This window comes from Felis catus, chromosome D3, assembly GCF_018350175.1.
Source record: "Felis catus isolate Fca126 chromosome D3, F.catus_Fca126_mat1.0, whole genome shotgun sequence".
NCBI lineage: Eukaryota > Metazoa > Chordata > Mammalia > Carnivora > Felidae > Felis > Felis catus.
In genome coordinates, this window is record NC_058379.1 from 44,427,158 (window position 1) to 44,446,398 (window position 19,241).

Consider the following 19,241-nt stretch of genomic DNA (forward strand, 5'->3'; position numbering starts at 1 on the left):
TTCCTGGTGTTGAAGAAGAATTAGCGTAATTCTTGAGCTTTATCAGAAATTTCCTTTGTTCACGAGTGTATTTAGTGTTGCATAGTACACGGCTTCCGGCCGTGGCAAAAGGCGCACTAACTAGATTTGATATCCTCAAATCCACCTCTTACTGGGAATTTCCTCCTGTACCAGGTCTAAACGCCCTCAGCAGTCGCAAGACACACCCCCAGCCGCCAGAGGCCGCAGTGGCGTTCCGCGCGGCCGGAAGGGAATTCGGTCCAGCGCGGCCCGGCGTTTCCGCTTTGCGTTCACATCGCTTCTCGCGCTCTTTACGTCGGTACCCAGGGAGTAGGCGTTTCCGGCCATTCATACTCCTAGGCTTTTTGGACTTGGGTGGTCGCGTTTTGTGCGCTATCCGACCGAAAGAGTGCCGGCACCGCTAGGATGAAGCTCGTAAGGTGAGGAGGTGACCCAGCCGGGTCGGGGCTGTGACCATTTGAGCCGGGAGCGGCAGGCCGGGCTGCCTAATTACGGAAGGCGCGAAAGCCGCGTGCGCGCGCGGCCTGGTAACGGCCTCCCGCGCCCGCTGCTCCCGCCCCATCTTGACCGCGCCGCCGCGGGCGCTGGGCCTGGGCTTCAGACTGAATTGCGTGCGGATCCCGTGTATCTTTCGAGAGGTGGCCGTAAAGGCCTGGCGGTTTCGTCCCATCTAGTGTCTAAGAGGTTTTAAAGGTGCAGCGCCAGGCTTACAAGCTCTTATTTTCGGTTAGTTGAAGATTTTCATTTCATTGGAATGTCTGCTCTTAGTCTAGGTTACTTTTCTGGTCCCTCTCTGCCTGCAGGAACCGCAAATATAACTAAGTGTTCGCTCTCTGAGAACGTGGGAGACACAAAAATTTTATGCGTTGAGTTAAATTAATGAACTTTAAAAAAGTATCTAGAAGCTGCAGGACTATCTGGAAATAATGAAACTCATTTCCGAAATGTTTTAAATCAGTGTTGGACTTCTGATTTCATTACTTTTTTCTAGTTTATTTTTGATAACTTTTTCGATTTAAGGTTACTCAACTAAGATTTCCTTTCAAGATAGTTCTTTAATTCAGGGGAAAAAAATCTCCCAACTTCAGGCAGAATCATTTTCCATATTTGTGGCTGATTTATGCAGGTAATCGCATTCTGTTTTATTTCTGTGTTTAAACTTGATCGGTTAGTTGAGCCTATTGGTTTACTGATTTGAGGAATTCATTATAAACTGCTTGGAAAGAGATTTGGTTTTGGTGTTTTTCCCTGAGGCAGAGGGCCTGGAACATAGAAAACGTTTCTGATTAAGTTAGCAGTTACAAGTGTAACAGCTAGTCAGTTCTTGTCTGAATCAAGGTTTGTCAATTGCGATCAGTTACTGGGCACCTGTTACACTGCACTGGTAATGGATTTTTTTTTTTTTTTTTTTTAATGTTTTAAAGGCAGAATGCTTGCCTTTTGGGAACTTTATGTTTTGTGAAGACAGACAAGTAGATAATTTCTAGTATGGTTGAAATAACATATAAAACCTGAATATGTATTTCGAGTGGAGTTTATAGAGAGAAGGCATTTAAGGTTAACTTTTAGTCTATTTTTGTTTGAATTTAGCTTTGGAGAAAAACACCCCAGAATTTAAAGTGTATTTTCACAATTTGTCGATAACTGTCAGTCTGAATCTGTTTATAGTTAATTTTTGTGTAATGCTCTTTAGAATCAGTTTATCTCATTTAAAGTTATTGTGGGTTGTGACAGTTTTCCTGAAAAATTTACAAGCTGTACTGAATCTTATTCTGTGTATTAGACTGTAGAAGTAAAATGTCTTCTTACTGGAGAGAGTATTTTGTGCCAAGAAAATGAGTAGTTGTTTAACTGGTTTGCATTTTCAGTTGACTTATTTCTGTACAGGGGTTGGTGGCACCTTACTGTCACCTTAACCAAAAATCTGGGTGTTGTCTTTTGATATCTTTCCCTCTTAATAAACTGATAAGTTGACAGGTTTTCACAATTTTACCTACCTCCTAAAAGTAGCTCTTGTTACCCAATTTTCTTTGGTTTTTAAAATTTTGATAGTGGATTTGGATACCAAAGGATACTGTATCAATTGGATATTTAAGTTTCAGTAAGTACAAAGAATTCAGATAGTGAAGGATTCATCAGAAAATAATTCAAATCTGTTTGGTTCCTGGGCTGGGATAACTATTTTTCCTGCCACAATACCTTCACTACCATTCCAGTCACACCACTAAGCCATAAAGGCTCTTTTTTTTCCACCCAAGATTTTAACTGTCTCATGCTATGAAATACAGTATGTATTTGCCAATTTAAAAAAATTTGCACACCTCTGTAACCCAAACCCCTGTTGAGATATGGAACATTACCAAAACTTCATTTCCCTCAAGCCCTTCCCAGTCAGTCTTGTGTTCTCATAACCCCCCTGGCAATCAGTTTCTTCTACCATTGCTTAGTTTTGGTTTCAGTAGAATTTCATATACGTATTTGGAATTATGCAGTATGCATTCTTGTGTAAAATGTCTTATGCAGCATATTTTTGAGATTCATCCACATTGTGGCTTGTATCAGTAATTTGTTTAATTTTATTAGTAGATAAGTTCATTGTATGTTTAAAAGTTAAATGTTTTGGGTGCGCCCGGCTGGCTCAGTTGATCTTGAGGTTGTAAACGTGAGCCCCCACGTTAGGTGTTTGCTTAATCTTAGAAATTTAAAACTTAACATGTGTATTTTCTTTAAAATTGCTTTGAACATTCTTGTGCAAGTCTTTTTTCATTTTGGGCGATGGATATTTAGGAGTGGAGTTGCTGGATCATAGCATCGTGTATACTTTAGTTCTATAGGAAGATGCCAGATCATTTTCCCAAGCGGTTGTATACCATTTTACACACCCACCAACAGTATATTAGAATTCCAATTGCTCCACACCCTTAACAATATTTGTAGTCAGTTTAATTTTAGCCATTTCATTGCTTGTGTAGTAGTGTCTTACTGTGGTTTTAATTTGCATTTTCTTTTCTTTTTTTAAAAAAGCCTTTTAAATTTATTTATTTTGAGAAAGAGAGAGTGAGAGTGTGGGGAGGCCTGGGGGGTGGGGGAGGGGTAGAGAGAGAGAATCCCAAGCACTGTCCGTTGCAGGGCCCCATGTGGGGCTCAAACTCACAAACCATGAGATGATGACCTGAGCCTAAGCTTAACTGACTGAGCCACCCAGGCTCCCCTTGCATTTTCCTAATGCCTAATGATGTTGAACACTTTTTCACCTGCTTATTGACTATTCATGTATCTTTGTGAAGTGTTTCATTTTAATTGTGTTGTTCTATTGAGTTGTAGGAATTTTCTTTATATAACCTGCATACTAGTTCTTTGTCAGGTATAACTATTCCCAGTTTGACTTGCTTGTTCATTTCCTTAATGTCTTTTGTGAGTAGTAGTTTATTTTGAGGAAGTTTTAATTTACCAGCTTTTCCTTTTATGGTGATTATCTGTGTACTGTCAAGAAATTTTTTTGCCTACCCTCAAACCATAAAGTTATTCTCCTATGTTTTCCTCTTTTTTTTTTTTTAATTTTTTTTTTTAACGTTTATTTATTTTTGAGACAGAGAGAGACAGAGCATGAACAGGGGAGGGGCAGAGAGAGAGGGAGACACAGAATCTGAAACAGGCTCCAGGCTCTGAGCCATCAGCCCAGAGCCCGACACGGGGCTTGAACTCACGGACCGTGAGATCGTGACCTGAGCCGAAGTCAGACGCTTAACTGACTGAGCCACCCAGGCGCCCCTCCTATGTTTTCCTCTTAAAGCTTTATGATTTTACTTTTATGTTTAGGCCTGTGATCTGTCATGAATTAATTTTGGTAAGTGGAATGAATTAGGGGCCCAGGTTTGTTTTTTTCAGTATAGATTTCTAATTATTCTATATTCTTAGGGAATGTAAATCCCTATTACCATAGATTGTATCATTTGTTGGAAAGGTTTTCCTTTGCCCATTGGAGTGCTTTGACAGTCCCATTGGCACCTTTGTAGAAGATTATTTTATTTTATTTTATTTTATTTTTTTATTTTATTTTTTTCAATGTTTATTTATTTTTGGGACAGAAAGAGACAGATCATGAACGGGGGAGGGGCAGAGAGAGAGGGAGACACAGAATCGGAAACAGGCTCCAGGCTCTGAGCCATCAGCCCAGAGCCTGACATGGGGCTCGAACTCACTGACCGCGAGATCGTGACCTGGCTGAAGTCGGACGCTTAACCGACTGCGCCACCCAGGCGCCCCGAAGATTATTTTATATATACATATATATTTATTTATATTTGTATACGTATATAGTATATGTTTAGTATATAAATATAAAGAGAGCAAGTGGGGGAGAGGGACAGCGGGGTGGGGGGAGAGAGAGAGAGAGAGAGAGAGAGAATATGTTAAGCAGGCTCCACACTGAACCTGTGGTGATCCCTGCAACCCTGGGATCATGACCTCAGCCAAAATCAAGAGTTGGATGCTTAACCGACTGAGCCAACCAGGTCCCCCCAAATTAACTATATAAATGTGGGTCCATTCCTGGACTCTATTCTGTTTCATTGATCTATTTGTTTTTCCTGTGTCTTGATAACTGTAATTTTAACCTATGTACTGCTCTAGCCACCTAAATTGTCTTCCAGTGTGAATATGACCCTGGTGGTACTCCATTGATGAAAATTCTCAAGTAGCTCTTTAACAGCTTGGGCTCCTCATGAAAGGAAATTACCTACCTCTTACCTACTCATTTTCTGGGACTTAACATTCCATTGGTAGTGTAGCTGTAATTTCTCTGTGCATTGTGCTATTTCTTATTCCCAAATCTTTGCTCTGGTTTCTTTTTGCTGCGTGTTTCCAACTTTTCAGACTTCTTCCTAGAAGTCCACTAAGTTCTGACTCCCTCCTATCCATGCTACATTATGTTCCTCGTAAAAGCCTGTGCCTACATCCATTTCATTTTAAATTTAGTTACCTTTAAAATAAAATATCTTTTATGTGTCTGTCCTTTCTATTAGAGTTTGAGCTCCTTGGAGGCCTAGTCCTACTCATTTTTAATCCTCATTGCCATGCACAGGGACTACCAGATAACATATAATGATAAATATTATTGAACCCATGGGGGAGGGGAAGGAAAAAAAAAAAAGAGGTTAGAGTGGGAGAGAGCCAAAGCATAAGAGACTGTTAAAAACTGAGAACAGGGGCGCCTGGGTGGCGCAGTCGGTTAAGCATCCGACTTCAGCCAGGTCACGATCTCGCGGTCCGTGAGTTCGAGCCCCGCGTCAGGCTCTGGGCTGATGGCCCGGAGCCTGGAGCCTGTTTCCGATTCTGTGTCTCCCTCTCTCTCTGCCCCTCCCCCGTTCATGCTCTGTCTCTCTCTCTGTCCCAAAAATAAATAAACGTTGAAAAAAAAAAAAAAAGTAAACTGAGAACAAACTGAGGGTTGATGGGGGGTGGGAGGGAGGAGAGGGTGGGTGATGGGTATTGAGGAGGGCACCTTTTGGGATGAGCACTGGGTGTTGTATGGAAACCAATTTGTCAATAAATTTCATATATAAAAAAAGAATGATAAATATTATTTTAAAAACATCCTTGGACTTGTTAAAATGTATTTTGCTTCCTTCGGAAGCCATTTTGCTTACTTTGGTTTTCCTTTTACTTCCTTCCATATGGTAGATTGATTACTAAAAGGTTTTATTTTTACTTTAATACTACTTTCAAAAATGATTTGGACTTCTCTAAAAGTTAAATATTACTGAGTGGGACAATTAATTATTTTTTTTAAATTATGTAAACTCTGTGTCCAACATGAGGCTCAAACTCATGACCCGGAGATCAAGAGTTCCTTGTTCTGCCTACTGAGCCAGCCAGGTGCCCCAAAATAAAAGATTTTTTGAAAACCAAAGTTTGATCATGGAAAGAAACTATTAGATGAAATTCTAGGCTAATATAGTTATAAGTGATTATTGTAGAGGTAAATGAAAGAATTCTTACCCAGTGAAATAAAGCATTAACAATTTATTGAGAGAGACTTTCTTTCCTTGACAGCAAATATGAGAAGTATTCAACATAATGGATCTTTATACAAGTCAGATTAACTTTTTAAAATTTGAGACTTAATATGTCGCAATCCAAGTATCCCCCCCTTTTCCATGGCTGGCAGTGCCACTAAAAAAGTGGTATTTTAAGATTGTCTTCTTTTTTAGTCATTGAAACATTTCAGCGAACTGTTGATTTAGTGCCCATGACCACCCAGGATTAGGTGTAAAGGTCTTGATCCCTACCCTAAGCAGTAGTCTAATGGGGGAGAAAAATAGGTGATCCTACATGTACCATTCAGTGTGATACTATGATCGGGTGTACAAAGTCTATATTATAGATTAGAAATTTTGAATGTGGACATTATTGGATCATAGTGAAGGATTATTGTTCATCATCCTGCATGTGATTGTGGTATTATGATTACGTAGGAGAATGTCCTCATTAGAAAATTCATGATGGGGGCGCCTGGGTGGCGCAGTCGGTTAAGCGTCCGACTTCAGCCAGGTCACGATCTCGCGGTCCGGGAGTTCGAGCCCTGCGTCAGGCTCTGGGCTGATGGCTCGGAGCCTGGAGCCTGTTTCAGATTCTGTGTCTCCCTCTCTCTCTGCCCCTCCCCCGTTCATGCTCTGTCTCTCTCTGTCCCAAAAATAAATAAAAACGTTGGAAAAAAAAAATTAAAAAAAAAAAAGAAAAAATTCATGATGAAGACGATATGAAAGTGTAAGTTGTGTGGAGACATACCCACATAAATGGGAACATTTTATTTATTTTTAATATTTATTTAGAGAGAGAGTGTGAGCAGGGGAGGGGCAGAGAGAGAGAGAGTCAGTCCCAAGCAGGCTCCATCCTGTGAGCACAGAGCCTGACATGGGGCTCAGTCTCATGAAACGCAAGATCATGACTTGAGCCAAGAATAAAGGTAGATTTCTACCTCATGCTGCATGGAAAAGAGATTAATTCCAGGTAGATGAAAACTCAAAATAGAAAAGTAGAAGAAATAAGACTTTTTACAGTCTTGGGGAGGGAATATAGTCTTACACAGATTAATACCTGAGGAAGATTCAGAAATTTAACAATATAAAAATGAAAACCACAAACAAAACACGAATGGCTGTGGCAAACTGGTAGAAAATAAAAAAACTTTTGACGTAATTGAACATGTGTGAATAATGTGAATAGGTAATTCATAGAAGAAATGCAAATTCCCCATCTTCATGAAAAGATGTTTAATCTCACAAATAATAAGGAAAAACACATTGTCTTTTTTTCCCTGTAGAAGTGACAAAAATTTAGAAGATCGGTTACAGTTAGTGTTGCTAAGGATTTGCATAAATGGATTTGTGATTTCTAAATGTCTTTAAACTGCTAAATGAGAACTACAAGGTATAGAAGTCAATAAAGTTATGGCTCATTATGCATAAAAACATTTCATCTGTATGCTTATGAATGCATGTAAAATGGTCTAAAGAATCTCCCCATATACATGGGGGGGGGGTTATGAAGGGAGAATTTTAGTGTTTATACATACAGGAAGCATGTAATTTTTTTTTTACTATCATAATTTGTTTTTTCTTCCATTTTAGTGAGATAGTTGACGGATAATTCTATATAAGTTTTAAGGTATATAGCATAATGATTTGGCTTACATATATTGCCAAATGATTACCACAGTAAGTTTAGTTAACATACATCATCTGTTATGGACACCAAAAAAGAGGGGAAAAAAGTTTTTTTCCTTGTGATGAGAACTTTAGGATCTACTCTCTTAGCAGCTTTCAAATGTACCATGTAGCAGTGTTAACTATAGGCATGTTGTACCTCACATTCCTAATACTTAATTTACCTTATAACTGGAAGTTCGTACCTTTTTCACTACCTTCATATAATTTCTTGTTTTCAGTTTTTGTGAATTATAATGATTTTATGACCTGTATGCATGGCTTGGAGATAAAGCTGTATAATGGTTTAGACAATCAGAAATGTCCAAATAACAGTTTCTGGTATTACGTTCCTTCATAAATATTAAAGGTATAATTCAAGGAAAACTGAAGTTGTCATGCAGATTATTAATAGGAATTGGTGCAGGTAGCATCTACAGCAGATTTTGAACATCTAGAAATTTCACTCTTTCACTCAAAAGATTTTAAGGTGCTAAAGGTGAACATATGTTGTTTTATTTCCACGTTTTTACAGATTTTTGATGAAATTGAGTCATGAAACTGTAACCATTGAATTAAAGAATGGAACACAGGTCCATGGAACAATCACAGGTATGGATACAGGATGGCTTTTTATAACACTTTTTTCTACCTCTTCCACCTTTTAGACCAGTAAGTCCTTGAAGATAGAGGATGGGTTTTTCATGTTTAATTACCTTGGGTGAAAATATATATGGGAAATAGAGTATTTGGGAGTATTTACTTTTAGTTTTTTTCTTATGTGTCTAACTCTTTGCTTTAATAATATTGTATGCGTAGTTTTATATTTAAGGCTACTGTGATTCTTCACTCGTGGTGGATATTCACTCATGGTAGGTGGTCTCCCCAAGATTGCAAAACTTCAAAACAATTTCTGAGCCAAATGAATGAAAATGCTATCTTAGCATGTGATCCCAGTCTCTGAAATATTTAAACTGTAAGTTTATAAATAATTTAATTTATTATTATTTTTTAGAGCACACAAGCAGGGGAGAGGAGCAGAGAGAGAGAGAATCTTAAGCTCCACACTCAGCCTGGAGTCCAACATGGGGCTCGATCCCATGACCCTGGGTTCGTGACCTGAGCCAGAACCAAGAGTCAGATGCTCAACTGAGCAAGTCACCCAGGAGCCCCTATAAATTTTTAATGTGTAGTTCCAGCATCTGAGTACACCAAGAGAAATATATGGTGTTAATTGGTGTTAATATAGTGATAATATTTGAATATACTCACATTTGCAACACGAATTGCTTTGAAAGGAAATTGGTACAGTATAAAGTTTCAATACCATATGGTCTGTGACCATATCTGAGGAAGAGTAATTGCTATTCTTTTGAAACTCCATAAGTAAGGATTTAGTTTGCTCTCTCCTGAACTCTGTATTAGATGTGGTGGAGGAAGGAGAGTGTTCTTCCCACTTTTTAGGAACTCAAAATCTAGTGATGCTTGACACAAAAAAACATAACATAAGGTTTGCCTAACATGTATAGTAGGTACTTAATAAGCGATATCCATTTTCAGCTACTAGGATGAGCAAAATTTACGAAAATCTGTTCTATTCCCCTCAGTAACACAAGTTACAGGTTACAAGTTTCTTGCATCCTATATGAATATGTGTTTTAGTCCTCATAACAAGAATATTGAGGATTAAGTTAAAACGTTTTAACACGCAGTTCCTAACACGTAGAAAGCGCTCATACATCTCATTTTTTCCTCTCCCTTGATGGATCAAGATCCCCAAGGAGATAGACTATCTCAAAAGTATATTAATTTTGGAAAAGAAGAGGATCTCTTCTTTTTCAAAAGAAGGAGGAAAAGATTAGTAGTAAAACTAATAAATTTGAGATGGATGTTGGGAAAGTTGAAAGAATTCATGTTTCTGGCCTAACTGCCTAGGGTCAGAAATTAACTAGATCTTGGGGTACCTGGGTGGCTGAGTTAGTTAGACATCCGACTCTTGATTTCAGCCCAGGTCATGATCTCACAGTTTGTGGGTTCGAGCCCTGCATCAAGCTCTTCACTGACAGCATGGAGCCTGCTTAGGATTCTCTGTCTCCCTCTTTGTCTCTACCCCTCCCTTGCTTGCTATCTGTCTCAAAAAAATAAACTCAATTTAATAAAAATTAACTAGATCTTTAGTTATCCCATTTGTTCAGCTATATTGGTAAAGGCTCCAGTAATTGGGTATTTCTACTATACTGCCATATATTCATTCTAGAAAATTGTTTTTATTTTGTAAAATCTCAAACTGGAAACATAGGAAAAATAGTTTGAAGCAGACCATTTAAAACCTGGGCAACTTGGTAATTAAAATACTAACAAAAACAGTAACGTTCCTTTAAAAAAAAAAAGACGTGTTAAATTCATAGTAACAAAAAATACTGCAGTACAGATAGAACTTTATATTTAAGAGAAGGATGAATCTAATGTGGAATGGGGTATAAGGAAGTTATGGAGACAGAGAACATGCAATAAACATTGCTCACCCTGAGATAAGAATACCTGGGCACAGTGAGAATGAGTCATGGATACCACTCGCATTCCTCCAGAGCTTGTTGCATTCACATCTGTAAGCATATCTAACCGTGCAAAACATTAATGTCCTGGGGATAATCTTTGAAGAAAGGATTTCTGGTTTATACTGACATTCACCCATTTACTAATTGTATTAAATTATATCTTAGAAATGTGCGCTGTAGCAGAACAGATAGCACTCTCTGGTATTTACTGTGGCCTGATAGGTAAACTGGTTGCCTTCTTTATTGTGCTAATAATTGCCCTCTTTTTCCCCCTCTAGGTGTAGATGTCAGCATGAATACACATCTTAAAGCAGTGAAAATGACTTTGAAGAATAGAGAACCAGTACAACTGGAAACACTGAGTATTCGAGGAAATAACATTCGATATTTTATTCTGCCAGACAGCTTACCTCTGGATACACTACTTGTGGATGTTGAACCGAAGGTGAAATCTAAGAAAAGGGAAGCTGGTAAGTTTGAAAGATTATAAATGTTTTTGTGAATGTGTATTTAACATTTGCAAACACCACAGATTTTTTTATTTTGTTTTGATTCCCTGTACTTGCTGTGCATGCATATAGTATTTATTATGGTTTCTGGTGTTGATACCAAAGACTGATGCTATTCTTCTTGTCCCTTTGCATATCCTAGTCCCCGACCCTTTACACACTTTGGAAGATTTGGAGATTTAACTCTCTATTCCTGTTGTTCTGAACTTTCTTAATGACTTGGCATAGGGTCTTTGCTTGCTCTCTGTATTGTTTCCTCCATTTTGTTGTTTTGGCTGTTTGGTGGACCCCTTCAATAGGGTATTCTTGCCTTTCAAGCTAAGAAATGGTATGTGTAGCTCTGATAAATGTCTTCTCTTTACTTACTGTTCTTTCTTCCTGGATTTTTTTTTTTTAATTTTTTTAATGTTTATTTATTTTTGAGAGAGAGAGAGAGTGAGCAGTGGAGGGGCAGAGAGAGAGGGAGACACAGAATCTGAAGTAGGCTCCAGGCTCTGAGCTGTCAGCACAGAGCCCGATGTAGGGCTTGAACCCACCATCCACAAGATCATGACCTGAGCCAAAATCAGACGCTTAACTCACTGAGTCACCCAGGAGCCCCTCTTTTTCCTGGAATTCTTAATAATTGGGTCTTTTGAGTGATTGTCTAAGTCTTTTCTCTTATTTTTCTGTTTTTTCTATTTTTGACAGAGAGAGAGAGGCAGAGCATGAGTGGGGGAGGGGCAGAGAGAGAGGGAGGCACAGAATCTGAAGCAGGCTCCAGGCTTTGAGCTGTGGGCACAGAGCCCAATGCAGGGCTCAAACTCACAGACCGTGAGATCATGACCTGAGCTGAAGTCGGTCGCTCAACCGACTGAGCCACCCAGGTGCCTCTCTTTTTTTAAGTTTTATTTTGTACTCGGCATTGTATTCTTGGGTTTCTCTTTTTATTTTTTTTATTTATTTTTTTAATTCCAGTGAATTAACATAACAATATTATATTAGTTTCAGGTGTGCAGTACAGTGATTCAGCAATTCCATATGTTGCCTTGTGGTCATCATGATGAGTGCATTCCTTAATCCCATCAGCTATTTCACCCATTCTCCCATCCCTCATTCCTTTGGTAACCACCTATTTATTTTTGAGAGGTTGTCAAAGAGAATCCCAGGCAGGCTCCGCACTGTCAGTGCAGAGCCCAGTGAGGGGCTTGAACACACGAACCGTGAGATCATGAGCGGAAGTCAGATGCTTAACAGACTGAGTCACCCAGGTGTCCCTGGCCATCTATTATTTAACAAGAACCCTGAAAAGACAAGTTCTGGGAAGGGAGGCTGGACTTCTGAATTGGCGGGTCTCACTATAGAGTGGCTCAAGAGTTAATTGACCTCTTCACTGAGGAGACCCAAAATTTCATCATCTAGAGTGGTTTCTGGAGCTTGTTTTTTTTTTTCATGAAAAGATTCCAGTCATCTACGGTGGGGGATATATGCCTGGTAGCCAGCATTATAGGAGCAAAGCAGGAGAAAGGGGCTGGGTGTTTTGTAGACCCTCACTTAATACAGGGTCTTGATTTTGAGACTTTTTTTGCCTTCCTCCCACACTAGGAAATACACTTTGTATCATTCATTTATATAACTGAAACAAAAATCTCAGAATTCTTGAATTCTAATACATGCAAAAACCTGTATGTTTCCTGTCCTCTTTTAGTTCAGAAAGATTTTAGGTTGCAGCCTATAGCTTGAAAAATGCTAAATTAATACCCATTCCCTTCCCATCAGTTCTGTGCCTCTTGCTGTTATCCACTTTGCATATATTTTCAAATCTGAAGATTTCTGCTTCAATGTCTTTAGGTTTACTTTACCTTTTCTCTCCTATGTACCTGTCAGGGAAATAATCATTAGCTTTGCAAGGTGTGGTAGAGAAGACTCGCCAGTCTTCTTGCTCCACATGATTGTCAACCATTTTGTTTTCAGCCACCTGCCTCATCTCACCCTTGGCTTCTAAGGTCCTAGGTTTTCTAGGAGTTGTTCTTCCTTTACTAAACATTTACAGTTCTTAGTCTACTTTCTGAAATGTTTCAACCACTGTATTCCCTCCCTCCATTTTTCTCTTTATGGGTATTTATTGTTTTTACTCCTTTCCTGTCATGAGTAGTATTTCAGAAGGAATTGGAGATAAATGTGCTTAATCTGCCTTGTTTTAACAGGAGTCCTAGACTTAACTCTGCTTCTTTGAATGATAAGGTTGGCAACAAGGGGTAGAAGTTTAGAGTGTGACTGACTAGAACTTCATGTCAGGATTTTTTTAGTATTCATCGCTCTCTGAAGATTGAAAAAGTTCATTTGAGAAATGAGTTTTTTGTCACTATAATATTCAAGTAGGGTTAGGATGACCAGCCTACAGGAATATTGCTGTAAGGATTAAAGTACTTGGTTATGATTGGATCAGATGACTTAAGATTCTGGAGTCATAAGGTTGTTTGATATAATGTATTTTAGACTTTCTTGGCTTTGAATTTTGAACTTGGGTTCTATACAATAACAGAAAAGTCTGGCACATGGTGTTCATGTTCTTTTCCATTGATAGGATATCTCTTCCATCTTGTGTAAGGTTCAGATCATTTGGATTTTATTTTGTGAAGTTGAGACATGATAAAAAGAAAAATATTTATAAACCTGGTGAATTTCTCATAGATCAAATGAAATAAAAATTATCTTTGCAGGCCAGCAGCTTTGGGTTCTGCATGATAATGTATTGGAAGGATGGCTGTGAGGTCATATTTGAGAGAAGCTGGGTTAAAGTTTTCTTTCCTCTAGATGTTTGTGGTGGCCTAGGTAACATCATTGCAGAAGAGAATTAACCTTGCTTTGTTTTTCTTTTTTCTTAGTTGCAGGAAGAGGCCGAGGCCGAGGAAGAGGAAGAGGACGTGGTCGGGGTAGAGGAAGAGGGGGTCCTAGGCGATAATGTCTCTCAAGATTACTATTTCAAAGTGATATGTGATTTGGAATATTTTTTGTACAGGCTTTGTTTATGTCAGTTTTTAATAAACATAAATGTAGGACACAGTTGTCTATTGACTGTCAAATTTTAATAGTTCATATAGATTCATGATATTTACATAGTAGAAGCTAAGCATTTCTACTAGGCAGTCACAGACTGATTTCATTCTTAGATCAGACTTTTAATTTTTGAACTAAAGTTTTTGTATGAATGTATGTAGAATATGTACCTATTTCACATGCACTGAATATGCATTTTATTGTTTTACTTTGACTCCATTCTGTAGAACCTGCCTACAAGTGAAATAATAAGTTCATTTTGGTACTTCAGAAATTAACGTTCTCTGGATTCAGTCTGAAATTGATTCCCCTTTCCTGAGTTTTACTTTATGGAGACTTCCAATTCAGGAGTCTTAGACTTAGTTGTCTTCGTTAATGGGTTTTTGTTTTGTTTTAATCTCAATAGAATATAGTTTTACATTCTCTTGAGTTGAAACTGTAGATAACATTTACTAGATTATCAGTTGTGAGCAGTGTCAAAACCTATTAATGTGAAATGTACCTGTTGGTGCTCCTTTATCAAGTACTTTTACAAGTCCTTAAAGAACAAAAAGAGACCTACTTTATTTGACAACAAAATTGAATTTTTTCCAATTGTTGCAATTGGTTAAGCTTAGAGAAGAATATGTCACAGTAAATGCAGTTCCTTGTAGAGCTTCCTACCATTTGTTCACATGCTAAGGAAAACACCTGAGAATGGGGGGGGGGGGGACTAAATCTGTATTTACATTTAATCATGCACATGGGGTTTTGTTTTATTTTCTAAATGTGAAGGAAATTTTCTGCACAGATTTTCTAAAAAGAAGGTATAGGTCCCATTAGAGGGTTATTCACATTGAGGGAGAGAGAAGTGCATTTGTGTGTTTTGTGTGTGTCTCAGTGATTTTCCATCTTTGATCTGTGGTGCTCCTATTGAACCGCACATAGAAGGCAAGGGAGCCCAATGATACTGCATGGTGGAGAGCAGATTTTAAAGGGGCAGTCAGAGCAGACTTTGCACACGTGAATAAACATGAGTTGACTCCTGCCCTCATGGAGCTTTAGGCTAAAAGGGAAGCAGAGTTAAATATCAGTAGGTAATTACAAATTGCGAATGCTCTGGTGATAGAGTACTTCACAAAACCTGGTCTGTTTTAAAAAGTTTATATAGAAAGTTCATTTTGATTTTAAGTCAAATGCCAAAGTAACAAAAGATTTTAAACTTTTTTGTGGAAATATTAACATTTAGGTGTTTACGGTATGAATCAATCAAAAAATATATAAATGTAAGACTAAAGTACAGTTGGTGTAGATTGAGTTTATTCCACTAGAGGTCATTGTTTCATTTTTATGTGAAAAGAAATTGAATAAAAAGTTGTTTGAACTGATTGCCATTATTAGCTATAAAGGAAGCACTGCAGTGAATAGAAAACAGACCAGACTGTGATAGGCTTCCCTTGATCCTTTTCCCCAAGACAGTATATAGGATCCTAGTGTTTCTGCATTTTGCACATAAATGGTCTCTTAAAGCTTAAGGTTTTATTTGTGAAAGTTTTCTTAATGAAATGTATTAATGAGTTTAGAAAACCATAAGTGAAATAATAGAAAATTAAATTTCATAGCATGTTTTAATCTATTATGATTATGTTGGGTTATGCAGGATCGCTCAGTGTTTTGAAATGTATTGATAACAGGGGTGCCTGGGTGGCTCAGTCCATAGAGTGTCTGGCTCATGACTTCGGCTCAGATCATGTCCCAGGGTCATGGGACTGAGCCCCTCATCCCTGCTTGGGATTCTCTCTCTCCCTCTACCCATCTTCCCCCCCCCCCTTAAAAAAGAGAAATGTATCAATATAGACAGCAAACAAAATCCACATAATTCTCTATAACAGATATCAGAATAATATTTAACAGCAGTTGTTCCTGAAAACAAACTAAAAGATAATTCTTTAACATGATGAAGAAATTCTTAAGTCAATAGCAGAAATTTTCCAGAGATACTCCAATTAAAATAGCAACATAAAAGAATGTCTGGGGGTGCCTGGGTGGCTCAGTTGGGCGTCCAACTTTTGACTTTGACTCCGGTTCTCCTGGTTCGTGGTATTGAGCCCCACGTCTGGCTCCTCACTGACAGCATGGAGCCTGCTTGGGATTCTCTCTCTTTCTCTGCCCCTCCCGTTTGCTCACGCTCTCTCTCTTTCTCTTTCTGTGTGTCTCAAAATAAAAACTTTATAAGGGAAAAAAAAAAAAAAAGGATGCCTGATACTGGTCCTTGTTATGTAATGTGAAAATTCTCATGGGAATATTTACTAGTTTCTGTCTAGGAACATGGTAGTGTGCTATTTTTCTGAACACGTTTTTCAGTAAAGGTTTAAAGTTTTATTTCATATATCATGGATAAAGTTAGTATGTTAGTGATTCATTTTAGAAAAATAACACCAAAGTTTCTAGATGCAGTTGATTCTTACTACAGTAGTTCTGTTGTAATAAAGTTACAAAGAAGTGAAATAGTGAATACTGACCATTGCTTCTAGGGAAAATGCAGGGCTAGGTTTCTATGTGACACATTTTCATGAAAGGATTAGTACATAACCTTGGTTTATGTGTGTATCTATTTAAAGACTCTGTATTTAATATATATTGTTTCCCTTACATTGAATTCATGACCAACAGCATCGTAACTCATGCCTGAAGAGTCCTCCAAAAGGCAAAACTCTATGTCTGATGTGGGGCTTCAACTCACAACCCCGAGATGTAGTTACATGCTATACCGACTGAGCCAGCTAGGGGCCCCACATCACAGCCTTGTGCTTAGGAGACAAGAGTACTAACTTAGGGGCTTTTAAACAAAATTACAGAATAGAAAAAATGTGGCACTACACAGACCATGAAAAGGACATTTGTTTACAGTAAGAATTGAAACCAGAGTATTGCTTTGTTCACCCTCACCTGGGAACACTCATTTTAGGTGACAAAATGTTTTGCTGCTCTATGCATGTTCATGCATGACCAGGAAAGCACCATAAGTATTAATTTTGGAGTTACAAATAAATTTTAGCAAGTGACTTCCCCAATACAGAACCCGTGAATAATGAGGATTGACCATACTTAGAGCATTTTGTTAAGATTATACCAAAGTATTTTGTGTATCATTAGGTGTGTTTTACTATTTCTGAAGTTGAAATGTTTCTTTTATGGTATAAATTCAGGTTTGGTATCAAACGTAAATCAAGTTTTTTTTTTCCTTGTAAAATAACAAGTGCAACTAAAAATAGATGTTTTATATTTGATGAACTACGGAAATTATAGTGTGATGTGTAAGACAAGTAGAACCCATGAGTTACTACGACCACTTTGTCTTTAAAATTTTTCCATGTTTTCTAGAACGTTTTCCCCTTTAAGGGCTTGGGAACGGGGACAACATTCCATTCTAGTTTTTTAGAAAATTCCTGAGTCTCAAAACCAAAACTAGTGCCATATATCAGGGTAGGAAAGCCAGTGTAAAGATGTGAATTCCCTAATTTATAAGTTTAATGCAATTGTCCTGGTGACTTTTTTAAGATTTTATTTTTAAGTAGTTCCTACACCCAACATAGGGCTCAAATTAACCCTGAGATAGAGTCGCATGCTTTATTGACTGAGCCAGCCAGGTGCCCCTATCGTGGTGAATTTTAAATAACCTCTTTATTGATAGTGTATCAACTGATACATACTTAATGCTAATTCTGTGCCAGATTTTTCTTACTGTTTTATAGATCTAATGCAGTTGTCACAAAGGAATTTTTTTAGTGGACAGTACTATTGTCAAATACCAGAGTGCTTAATCTGTGAGGTTCTATGCTAAACCCTTTACATGTTACTACTTTTAACCTTCAGATCAATTCTATATAGCAGACAGTGTTTGCTGTTTTCAGAAAGAAACGTGTTAGGTCTTAGTTTTTAAACAATTTTAAAGTTGCATGGGTTTTTTTGTTTTTTGTTGTTTGTTTTTAAATTTACATCCAATTTAGCAAATAGTGGAACAGTGATTTCAGGAGTAGATTCCTTAATGCCCCTTACCCATTAGGCCATCCCCCTCCCACAACCCCTCCAGTAACCCTCTGTTCTCCATATTTAAGAGTCTCTTATGTTTTGTCTCCCTCCCTGTTTTTATATTCTTTTTGCTTCCCTTCCCTTGTGTTCATGTGTTATATGTCTTAAAGTCCTCATATAAGTAAAGTCATATGATATTTGTCTTTCTCTAATTTCGCTTAGCAGAATACCCTCTAGTTCCATCCATGTAGTTGCAAATGGCAAGATTTCATTCTTTTTGATTGCCGAGTAATAACTCCATTGTATATATATACCACATCTTCTTTATCCATTCATCCATCAATGGACATTTGGGGTCTTTCCATACTTTGGCTATTGTTGATAGTGCTGCTATCATTGGGGTGCATGTGTCCCTTCAAAACAACATACCTGTATCCCTTGGATAAATACCTAGTAGTGCAATTGCTGGGTCGTAAGGTAATTCTGTTTTTAGTTTTTTGAGGAACCTCTATACTGTTTGCCACAGTGGCTGCACCTGTTTGCATTCCCACCAGCAGTGCAAAAGAGATAGTCTTTCTCCACATCTTTACCAGCATCTGTTGTTGCCTGAGTTGTTAATGTTAGCCATTTTGACAGGTGTGAGGTGATATCTCATTGTGGTTTTGATTTGTATTTCCCTGATGATGAGTGATGTGGAGCATTTTTTCATGGTGTTGGTTGGCCATCTGGATGTGTTCTTTGGAGAAGCGTCTATTGATGTCCATTTCTGCCCATTTCTTGACTGGATTATTTGTTTTTTGGGTGTTGAGTTTGATAAGTTCTCTGTAGATTTTGGATATTAACCCTTTATCTGATATGTCGTTTGCAAATATCTCTACCATTCCATCGGTTGCCTTTTAGTTTTGCTGATTGTTTCCTTCGCTGTGCAGAAGCTTTATTTTGGTAAGGTCCCAATAGTTCATTTTTGCTTTTGTTTCCCTTGCCTCTGGAGACGTGTTGAGTAAGAAGTTGCTGCGGCCAAGATCAAAGAGGTTTTTGCCTGCTTTCTCCTTGAGGATTTTGATGGCTTCCTGTCTTACATTTAGGTTAAAGTCCCATGGTTTTTAACAGTAGAGTTGGAATTTAGATGCAAGTCTGTCCAAGAACCTTTGTTCTTGATTAGTGTATTGATTCTCATGTTCATTTTGAAGAATGAAGAGGCTGTAGGAGATACATCATTTTTCTAGGGGGGAAAAATGGAAAGAATGGGAGAACTTAACCTTATTAGATACCAAATATAAAATATTAAATAAGACGAAATTATCTTGGTACTCATGTAATTTTCAGCCAGATTTCATTTCTGATCAAATAATTTTGTAATAGTGCTCATTGCTGGGAAGGTAGAAGAGTGTGTCTAA

The 19,241-nt window shown here is 38.0% G+C and overlaps 1 protein-coding gene across 3 annotated transcripts; it reads left to right on the forward strand.

The window, feature by feature from the left end:
- The first annotated feature begins 282 nt into the window (after window positions 1–282).
- Window positions 283–13,835, forward strand: SNRPD1 (small nuclear ribonucleoprotein D1 polypeptide). 3 transcript variants are annotated; one of them, XM_019815062.3, is made up of 4 exons: window positions 283–440; window positions 8,263–8,339; window positions 10,687–10,755; window positions 13,662–13,835. In XM_019815062.3, exons 1-4 carry the CDS (start codon window positions 427–429, stop codon window positions 13,736–13,738), a joined length of 237 nt encoding a protein of 78 aa, XP_019670621.1. In that variant the 5' UTR covers window positions 283–426; the 3' UTR covers window positions 13,739–13,835. The 3 variants fall into 3 exon arrangements, with proteins under 3 accessions (XP_019670621.1, XP_003995111.1, XP_006938870.1); XM_003995062.5 differs by having other exon boundaries at window positions 284–440; window positions 10,564–10,755; XM_006938808.5 differs by lacking the exon at window positions 283–440 and adding an exon at window positions 570–747 and having other exon boundaries at window positions 10,564–10,755.
- The last annotated feature ends 5,406 nt before the right edge of the window (window positions 13,836–19,241 follow it).